The following is an 11,248-nucleotide window of genomic DNA, read 5'->3' as shown; positions in this document are numbered from 1 at the left end:
GCAGAGGCAGGCAGATCTCTGTGAGTTCGAGACCAGCCTGGTCTACAAGAGTTAGTTCCAGGACAGGCTCCAAAACCACAGAGAAACCCTGTCTCCAAACCCCCCCCCCCAAAAAAAAAAGATTTTGATTCCACTAATATCTGATCTCCGTAATGCAAACCTAGCTAGGCTCCACTATAAAAATTCAGTTTTACTAAGCCATACTAATAACTTTAAAAACACTAAGGCAAAGAGTCTTTTGCAGCCAATACATTGGAATGCCAGACAATACTAATTTCCTTTTCTTCTGTGTGTGTAGTGTGAGCAGAGCATGCATGGATGTATGAGAGTGTGTGCCTGCGTGTGCACGTGAGTCAGAAGACAACAGGTACTCCGGCTGGTGATCTCCACCTGACCACAAGGGAACTAGCTGCCCAGCATGCTCCCGGGACCTGCAGGATTCTGCACTCCCACAGTGAGGTTACAGGCACACAAGTCCACGCCCAGATCGGAAAAGTGCTCGGGTTCTCATGAGATCTGGTCATTACGTCCACAGAGTAAAGGGTCTTACACAACGAGCCATCTCTTCAGCTCCATGGTTTTATTATTAGTATCATCATCTTTGATAGAGTCTCACTAGGTAGCTCTGGCTGGCCTGGAACTTACTAAGTAGACCAGGCTGGCATAAAAACTCACAGAGATCTGCCTGCCTCTGTCTCCCGAGTGCTGGGATTGGAAATGTGAGTCATCATGAGCAGTTCCATGGTTTTATTCACGTGAAGAAAAAAAAAGATATGGTTCATTCTAAATGTCAGAAATATTCATCTCGTTTATACACATCTCCATTATTCAAAGAACTATGTTTTTTTCTATTTGATCACAGACATTATTCAGAGGTTAACTATAACAGTTTTTTTCTATTTAATCCACAGATATTATTAGGAGGTTAACTACAACAGTTTTTTCCATTTGATCCATGGACAGCTGTCTTTTCCCACAATGGAAATATTTCTTTATGTGTATCTTCAAGAGCACACAGTCTTAGGTGCAGATAAACTACAGTTCACACGTAAGCTGCCGCTGGCTAACACTGAGGGCGTCCTGACTTCACAAGTGGAGACCTTCCTCTTCAGCTACAGGAAGGGCCTGCTGCTGCCATCACAAAGGCTAAGACTGATACAGAGAATAAACCTGTAATTTTATTTCCCATCTTGCAAAGATTCAAAACCATTTTATTTCAAGAATACATAGTAACAGGGCTGGAGAAATGGCCCGGCAGGAAAGAGGACTAGGGTTCAGTTCAAAGTAACACTGTATGATGGTTCACAACTATCAGTAACTCCAGTTCCAGGGGATCCATGCCCTCTTCTGGCCTTCACAAACACTAGCTACACACACAGTGCACAAACATACATGAAGCACTCACACAAACATGTAAAGAATATATTGAATTACTTTTATTCCAAAAATCCCCGTGTTCCTAAAGCCCCAGGCGGTTCCCCGAGCAGCTAGTGGCGGGAAATGCTGGCGAGTCCCGAGCGGCTGTAGGCAGGCAGCGAGCTCGGCAGAGACAGTTATGGGTCCCCAAGATCCCCGGGCGGTTTACGGTTTACGAGCGGGTGGCCCATCCCGGGTGGGTGTAAACAGGCGGCGGGTAAAAGGCACATAGACACATAAAATAGGCATAAAGCTCAACATTTATTAAGAGAGAAAGAGAGAGAGAGACAGAGACAGAGACACATGCATGCACATCATCAGGGACAGTAAGAGAGTTTCAAGATGGCGGGGCCGGGGTTGGGGGGGGGGGTCACTGTGAGTGGGCGTGGCTTGTCCCTTAAAGGAACCAGAGACCAAAAAATAACAATTACTTCAAACGTCACTAATACTTTATAAGATGTATATCAGATACAAACCCACAATATCAATTAAATATCCATTATTTCCTCCATAATTCTCGATTCTTTAATAATTTGTAATCCCTGAGTTGAAGGAAACAATGCAGTATGTCTTTTACTAAGACAGTGCATGCTTGAACTTAAGCAAAAGAAGAACAGGCCTTTAGCAGAAGGAAAAAAAATCTATGGACAGACTAAACAACCACCTAAGATGGTTACGGGCTTAGGGCTGGGGGTATGTGAGCAGTTCTTTGCTGTGCCCACATAAAAGCCAGGCTTGGTGAGGAGACTTGTAATTGTAGCTCTGTGTGGACTGGGGTTGGGGAGGGGCAGTGGTGTGAGGTGAGGTGGGGATAAGCAGATTACTGGGGCTTGCTCTTTAGTCAGAAAGTTTTGGGTTCAATAGAAGCCCTGTCTCAGAAAACAAGGTGGTGGTTGGAGAGATGCCTCAGCAGCTAAGGGCACATACTTCTTACAGGTTAGGTTCTGAGGCACAAGGTAATGGCTCCTAACTCTAGGGGATCTGACGTCTTTGTCTGGCATCTAAGAGTACTATATTCAAATTCACAACATCATACATACTCCTCATCGATACACACTGTTAAAAATAAAAATAAATCTTAAAAAAAAAAAAAAAGGTGGATGCTCCTGAGGAACAACACCCAAGATTGATCTCTGGCTCAAGACTCACAGAGACACATATGTCTGCACACATACGAACAAGCACCCCCTGCACACACATGAAAGCCAATCTCTGGCCTCCAGATAAACACAAAGGCACATGCGTCTTTATACACATGAACAAGCATTCTCTGCACACACAAAGACAGCATTTCCTCAATTCTTTTACTCTTTACTCTAAATAGAAAGCATTATAAAGTCCTTTTCAAATAGCTACAACAAAGGACAATACAATTATAACAAAGAAATGGTAAATTATAAAGCTTTCATCCTAAAATAGTTCAGGATTTGGCTAGTTTGGTCTGCACGTAAGTTCTGAGGAAGCTGCATCCATGTCCATGTGTGTTTAGTTGAAAATCCATTTTTTCTCTTGCATGCACTTATGCTAAAATAGTTACAATTCTTATGTTGCAAACATAACTTTATTCAATTTCAATGTTTTGATTTTTTTTTTCTGTGCGTGACTCAGATATTTTGGAGTCAGCTTAAACACAGAATAAGAATTTACCACGTGCTGGGTATAGTGCACACCTTTAATGCCAGCACTGGTGAGATAGTTCAAGGCTGGCCAATAGAACACAGTAAGAGCATGCTATATGTAACACATAAAGTTGATTTTATGCTTTTCAAATTCAAAAATGTAATAAATGCTTGTTTAATCATTTCATACTCATCTGATTCACCTATTTTTGCTAGGTCCATTTTATAGACAGCATAACTCAGACTAGGGACAATGCCTCAACTCAGACACGAAATGGTGACTTTAAATCTGTACACCTACACATCATGCTTTAGAAATGCAGATCTCAAACTATTTCAAACCAACGATGCCTGTCATGTATTCTGAAACCTGATTTGGAAGCTGGTGGTCTGAGTTCACCTGGTACCAAGCAAGGTCACCTCCCTGAGCTTGGTGTGACCCACTGCTCTGAGACCCACGAGCCAGCCATTCCCTGAGGCCTCCACTGAGATAGCACACATCACAAAACACTGCCTGACCCTGAGGGTTAGAGTTAATACATGCACTGTGGAGTGCTTGTGTAGGGGGACTTGAGCGTGCTGTAGGGAGGAGGACGTAGGTGTGCTTTAGGGAGGAGGACTTGGGCATGCTATAGGGAGGACTTAGGCTTGCTGCAGGGAGGACATAGCCATGCTGCAGGGAGGACATAGCCATGCTGCAGGGAGGACTTTACAGCACACTCTGATTGGAGTTTTGATAGAAGACTGAACAGAAACTGACAGAGGAGATAATGTGGCCTAGATGCAAACGCTTGGCAGTGGAAATCAGACTTGTAGAATGGTTTAATAGCCCTTCTTTATTTTAAGACACAACCTTAGGTATTTTAATTCATTTATTCTCTCAGACACACACAGATTTACTAACCTTCCACATTCATGGCTTCTCTCAGAACCTGAAGCTTCTTTTGTCTCTCTCGAATTCGGTCCAAGGCACTTGATACTGCAGAGGAGGTTGGTGTGTCTCGAGTGTGATATGCTGGCTCCGCTCTCTGAGGCCCAAAGACATCCAAGGCAATGCTTCCATCAGAGTACCTGGCCTCCTTCTTTCTAGGAGTGCTTGAAGTCCGTCCTGTTACCGCCTCAGGGTCACAGTGCTGGGACCTGCCAGTCTCTCCAGAAAAGTCCCTGTCAGCCGTACAAAGCAAGTCCATGGATGAAGCCCAGACCTTTTTCTTAGAGAATGTGTCGACTCCAGGGAAAGCCCTTTTTTGTGGACTGCTAGTTTTGAACTGGTATGGGGAACAAACAGTCTCAGAATCTTCATGCCTGGAATTATTATCAGATGGTATATCCTTGAGATAATCTTCCTCATCTTGTGTGTCTCTGATGGACAGAAATCCCATAGATTTACTAAGCCCTTTGTTAAGAAAAGTCTGATGAGAGAATGGAGCCTTGTGTATGTCTAGTACATCAGAAGTGGAGCTTCTTCCTGGAATGATAAGAATCTATCATGTATGCGCAGAATCTTTACAAAGTCAGCAAGAATGTAACCCACCACGGATAAAGCACAGCAGTTCCCTAAATTACCCACGTATAGGATCAGAGACGAAATGACGACGGTAATCGTGAGTGTAGAACATGTGGAAACAGAGCGTATAAATCACTGAGGCCAATGTCTCTCTGCTCTGCTTTGGCGTGATGGGGCCCTTGTGCATGCAAGAACTGCACCGAGGGATGCCTGCCTCACAAAGTCTCTCAGGGAACAACATAAATAGCATACTGAACCTGCGCTTCTGAGTAGTACTATTTCCATCAGCAGAAGTAAACTATTTGGTTTTCAAACAAAGACAAAAGCTGTTAATAACATCTACTCTTGTAGAATGATAACTGTCCATGAAATTATGGGCATTATATAATGCATAACATACTCTTTTAACTTGTAAAAATATAACTTAAAGTATGTTTCAAGTAAAAAGTCCTGGCATTTCTGATCCTTTAAATAAATGTTTGATTTAAGAATATAGAATTCTTTCTATTCTGCATAGGAAGAAAACTGCAATACATGTAATTATCAAGTTCAAGAAAACTTTACCATATCTAAAACTGAGATAACTTCCATCTAAATTGTTAAAGAAATCGTCAGGCCGGACTATAGACTGAAGTTCCTCCCTTAGAATGGAATGCACACCATTTTCTAGCTGCAGCAGCAATGCTAGCTTCGTCTCTAGAGGTCAGTAGAGTTAAAACCAGGTATGTATCCTGTGGGTTGTAAAGGTCAATGGAGACACACCAGAAATGTCCATTCAGCTACATCAATTCTATGAATCAACAGACTCAACAACCAAAATGGTCTTTGTTCAGTACTGAAAAATAAGTTGGAAATATTTTGAGGTTACTACCTCAATAGTCCTAAATATTGACAAATTTCTCTGACATATTCTGTGAGTTCTCCTTGAAAATAAACATGCTGTAAAACATGACTAGATCCTTCTTAGTAAAAAGGAATGGTTTTCGAATTCATTTAAATCTACCAGTTGTCACTTCAAAGCAATAACTGTAAGCTTTAATTCATTGATAACAAATGAACCTTAAAAATATGAGGAAAAATATATTTAAACCAGTTGATGCAATAAATAACAATACAAATGCTAAGTGGTTTGTATTTCATATCCCTGTAAACATGGATCTAATTCAGCACAACTACAGACAGCTTCCATACTTGAGGTACTGGATCTACTGGGCACTAGGAAACATACTCTCCCGCACCCAGGCAGATCATTACAAAATTTACCTTCTCCCTGAAGGCATGGCTGTGTCACAGTCCTTCAGGGGTAAGTAACATTGCTACACAAACTACATTTTGAAGCTAGCAAATTTAAAACTGTACAGACTTCAAGACAAATATATTCTAGTAAGCTGACAGAATACATAAGCTAAAAAGTAAAAGAACTGAGGATCCAAGGATCACGAGCCACATGCAAATGCAGCCATCCTCAGTGGCAGGAGCTGGAAAACTCAAGCAGGGTATGCTGACACACCACAAGCTCATGCACAACCACTCTGTTCCTTGGTATGGTGTCGACTCCCGCACCTCCTAGGTCTCCAAATCCCCCACCTTCACTGGCATCCAGCTGACTCCGCCTTTTTCCCACCATGGAGGAGTGCCTTCTCGCCTTCCCTGGCTCATGCCACCCACCCCAGGGTCCCTGCTATGGGCCCTTACAGTGCCAGGGTTTCTCCCTTTGCATTGAGCTGTTCCCATTAGGACACAAATGCCATCTTTCTCAAAAGACAGACAAAACCAAGACAAACTCCTCCCGTTCCCTCGCCCCTTTGCAGCTGCTGTCTCTCCAGTCCCTCACTCTTTACTCACTATGTCCTCTACTGGCTGCAGCTACTCCACATCTGGGTGGCCCAGCACACACCACTGGCGGCCTCCACACTGCCTGGCTCAGCGACTGCTCCAGGTGAAGGCCTTTCTCTTTCAAGCCTGGCTCCCCTGCTGAGGCAAACTGTCCCTCTCCAAATCCTTTAATGTGTGTTCAAATGTTGGGTTTCCTCATGTATCAGGTTCAGAACTCCTTTTTAGTCTTTTCCTTATAAAATTTTATTAATATTAATAAAAACAAAAAATATGGCCTGGATTTGAAAAACTCCCATGTTTTCTTTCTTAATACCTAACTTTTTGGGGAAGCTCCAGCCTTACGCAACTGGAGCTCCTGCTACCGTGCCTGAGGAGCACCTCAAACTGTCCAAGGTTCCAACTCGTCTTGTTTTCTGCTCCCAGTCTTTCCTAATACTGGTTACTCAAAGCGGAAACATGGGCACGCTCCTTAAACGACTCATCCTCCTTAGCTTCCTCAGCAATTCTGTTCAGAATTCTCAAAGACTCCTCACTTCGTGTGGTAATTTCCAATTCCATCACATCAAACCCAATTAATGACGCTGAGCGGCAAGTTCACTGTTGTACCCTGAGATTAGCTGCTTCTATGAACTCCGTCCAGCCACCAGAATTATCTTTTCCAGTGTCAATTCCACCACGTCACTGACCTGCTCAACTAATCACACAGCCTATCACTCACGAAATGGAAACCTCCCAGCCTGCACTTGGTATCTCTTTTCTCACTTTATCCAAGCTGCAGGCTCTCTGTTGACCTCTTATAAATGAAATATACTTTCCTGCCTTTTCTATTCCAGATCTTTCTCATGTCCAGTTTCTTTGCATTCAATTTTTAAAATCTTTTCAAAAAAACTGATTAGCTTACTTATCTTTATGTGTATGGGTGCTTTGCCTGTATGTATTTAAGTGTATGACGTGTGTGCAGTGCCTCCAGAGGCAAGAAGAGGGTGTTGGATCACCTGGGACTTGAGTTACAACAAGTTGTAAGCCACTTTGGGATGCTAGGAATTTAGCTTAGGTCCTATGGAAGATGCCAGTACTTGTAACTGCTGAGCCATCTCTCCAGGCCCCCCACAGTTTTATTTTAAATGGGACTTCCTAAAAGTAGCCAACCCTAATGTCACTGTAATGTAAACAAAACACTTACCAAATAGATTGCAAGTCTCTTTGACTTGTAAGAGCTAAGTACATGTCTGCATTAGACTGTTAGTGGTTACTAACAATACATTACTTGGTCATGGTAGCTCCAGGGAGCATGTCTTCTCCCTGGCCACACAGGCCTAAAGGAAATGCGACTATACACCTTTCAGGAGTTGCTGATTTACAGACAGGGTCCTATGGTTGTGATGAAAATAAATTAGATACAGAAATATTTCAGTATGTACCTATTTAAAGTCCAAAAGGCTAAGGCCAACATAGGTTACATATTAAAACCCTATCTCAAAGAAATCAAAAGTGGAGCTGGGGAGATGGCTTAGTGGTTAAGAGCACTTGCTGCTCTTACGGAGGAACTGGGTTCAGTTTGCAGTCACTACATGGTGGCTCACACTGTCACTCAGTTCCTGGAACCCTCTTCTGGCCTCTGTAGGCACTATAAACATGTGGTATACATATAAGCAAACATTCACACATGTCAGAGGAGGACAGCAGAAGAAAGGAGCTCTAAGGGCGGCAACGAGAAGGTGGCATTGACTGGGGATGGAGAAATGACTGACAGGAAAGAGGGAAGGAAAGATAAAATGTATTATGAAGATTTAAAAAAACACAAAAAAACATACTGTATAAGCCTACTTAAAATATGTATGTGCATGCATACATTTGTGTATACACATACACACAAACATGCATACATACATTTTCAATCGAGTTATGTCACATGGTGCCCCCAAGAGCTATGTAAATCTAACAAAAATTCCAGCATCAGGCATGGGAACCCCCATACCTCCTGAATTGCTGTTTGAGGGAATACATGAGTGCAATGTTACCTTCCCCAGAAACTGAAAAGTAAGACCCTCTTACTGAGGACACCACACGCTTCAGACACAGGACTGGGAGGAATAAAGCTGAAACTGACCCAGGAAGTCACTCTGACGATCGGCTTTTTCAGCACGGGAAGGCGCTATGAAGCTTGCCTAGTATGAGGAGCAAAACCTACAAACAAAAGGCTAGTGTGAACTCTATGAGCCACAGTGACTGGCCTGGCAATTATCTCCAAAGGTGATGGAGGAAGGTCATTGGCTAATTAAGTAAAGAAGCTGCTTGCCCTGATAGGTTAAAACATAGGTGGGAGGAATAAACAGAACAGAATGCTGGAAGAGGAAGTGAGCTCAGACTCGACAGCTCTCCTCTAGGGGGCAGACGCCTCAGAGAGACGCCATGCCCCTCTCCCGGGCAGACACACACGATGAAGCTCCGACCCAGGATGGACATAGGCTAGAATCTCCCTGGTAAGCCACCTTGTGGGCTACAGCAGATTATTAGAGATGGGCTAGTCCAGGTGCGAGAGTTAGCCTAGAAGAGGCTAGATAGAAATGGGCCAAGCAGTGCTTAAAAGAATACAGTGTCCGTGTAATTATTTCGGGTAAAGCTAGCCGTGGGGGCGGCCAGGTGCCGGGGACGCAGCCCGCCGCTCCTGTTTCAACACAAAGGTGCAACAGTGGTTATTTCACTGGGGGCAGCCAACAGGGAGGGATTCATGTTCGGTGCTATAGACACAGCCAACCACAGGTGACATGAGAGCTCATAAATCCCAGAGGAAAGCTTGCTCCTGCCATCTCCCTAAGCGTATGTAATTGCAAACTGCAGCCTACACACTTATTCTCACGTTCAGAGATAAGCGTAGTAGCCCTCATCCCTCACCAGGGAAGCTTCTTTTTTATCACAAACTGAGACCACTACAGGGATCCCCAGCTGGTCAAAATGCAGAGATTAAGTGTGTCTTTGAGGTACCTAACCCTAAGAGGGCTGTTGGCAATGCAACCCTTGAGCCTAAACCTAAGGCTCAGGGAACATCAGAGAAGAGGGGGCAGAAATGTTGTAAGAGCTGGGGACCAGGATGTCTACTGCTAGCCTAGATAGTATCCACTAGACATCATAAGAAAATGCACGTGTGAACTTCCAACTCTATACTTGCTTGAACAATAATGGCATAATGGCATCGCCAGTTGACTCACCAACACAGACAGTGGAAATTTCACAAATCCTGTCCCTAGATGAACTGTAGGTGATCAGTAGCTGATGAGAGGAAGGAAATCAGTTTCCTCCAGGGACAGGATTCCAAAGTGGTCCAATCATAAGTGCTTTGTTCTGGACACGTATGAAAATGGTCAGTGCTACTGGTACTCAACAGATTGTATGTGAGCACATGCACACACAGCTGTATATATGTAACAATAATTACAAGTGGTCATAAATTTGGGAGGGAAAGGCAGGAGTGAAATAAATGCAATGGTCATGTACAAAGTTCTCAAATTAAATTAAAAACACATTCATACAAATAAAACAAAAATAAATCTTCAAAAATAACAAGAAAATACATAGTGAAAATAAGACAATCTACCTAAAAGTTTGCCACAACTTTGTTTTGATCCTCCAAATATGTCAACTATAACTATGGTGGAATTTGTTGTTGAAGTTTTCAAATCATATCTGTTAACATTATAAGCACAAACCTAAGATTTCATGACAATTACTTATAAAAGCTTGAATCATAATTGAAGCCTATTTTGGTGGCCAAAAAGACCACAAAAAGATGGTGAAACAGAAGGATCTGAATCAAAAGAGAGATGGAATGAGGAAATGGGCAAAAAATGGCAGCATGAGACAAGTTTAAAGCCAGAAGAGTACACACTTGTCATCAACAATCCAATGGAAAGTATGAGCGTCGTAAAGTTATGAGTTACAAAAAATGTTCAAGAACATTCTGGGTAAGAGAAGAAAAAAAGCTAAGTGGCTTTTTTCCTGTATCTCTTTGCCTATGAATGGCTTTATTTGAATTTTGGAATTAAAAGGAGCCATGCTCTTAGGTAGGTGTGTAGGCACGTGGTAAGAAGGCTGATGTCAGATGGCCCAAACAAGCCATTTTTAAACCAAATCTTCCTATCTGGCAATATTACCGTATTCTGTCACACTAATGACGCCCTCACTTCTTCAGCTGTACAACCAGACACATAACTGCTGACTTACACATTATAGGATGAAAAGTTGTGTTTTATAAAAGAGGATTATTTATGTACAATAAAAGATACAGTATAAAATAATAGTAAGAATTATGAAAATCACAAATCTTACTAAATAAAGTAAGGGTACATTATACGAGTGTAGTTACTTTATGTTTCTAAGGCACTAAGGAAAATCCACCAATCCAGTAACTTACAATACAAGTTCAAATGCAGACCTCTCCATATTGGTGAGAAGAAACACTGTCCTAGGCTAGGACTGATGCCCGAGTTGGCCGACTAAAGAGCACGTGCTGATAGCAGCACTGCCTTTGTACTGGATCATCTATGCTGGAGACGAAGCCAAGTGTACACCACTCAACTGCTTTCCCCACAGCTGTAAATGTGTGCAAGCCACACGTGCAGTAAACACCACTGCACTCAGCAGTAAAGCACAGCAGCTGTGGCCACCGCCAGGCAGTGAGGTCAACGCCTATGGTGACAGCATCACCACTGGGGCTGCTCGAGCTTTTGAGGAGGAAAAAACAATGAAAGTTCCTCATCCTGACACATTAATGCCTTCCACTGTACGACCTGACACACTTACCCCTTCCACTGTACCACTCACCCTGACACACTTACTCCTTCCGCTGTACCACTCACCCTGACACACTTAC

The 11,248-nt window shown here is 42.9% G+C and overlaps 1 protein-coding gene across 1 annotated transcript in view; it reads right to left on the bottom strand.

Annotated features, from left to right (window-relative positions):
* Ptpn13 (protein tyrosine phosphatase, non-receptor type 13) overlaps nucleotides 1-11,248 on the bottom strand; it is a 191,552-nt gene that overhangs the window by 104,484 nt on the left and 75,820 nt on the right. The window contains exon 7 of the mRNA XM_013350866.2: nucleotides 3,940-4,503. Within this exon, the coding sequence (XP_013206320.1) occupies nucleotides 3,940-4,503 (564 nt within the window). The remainder of the gene's footprint in view (nucleotides 1-3,939; nucleotides 4,504-11,248) is intronic.

Source organism: Microtus ochrogaster, linkage group LG1 (genome assembly GCF_000317375.1).
Source record: "Microtus ochrogaster isolate Prairie Vole_2 linkage group LG1, MicOch1.0, whole genome shotgun sequence".
NCBI lineage: Eukaryota > Metazoa > Chordata > Mammalia > Rodentia > Cricetidae > Microtus > Microtus ochrogaster.
Note: the sequence above shows the minus strand (reverse complement) of the source record. Positions and strands in the feature narration are given on the sequence as shown.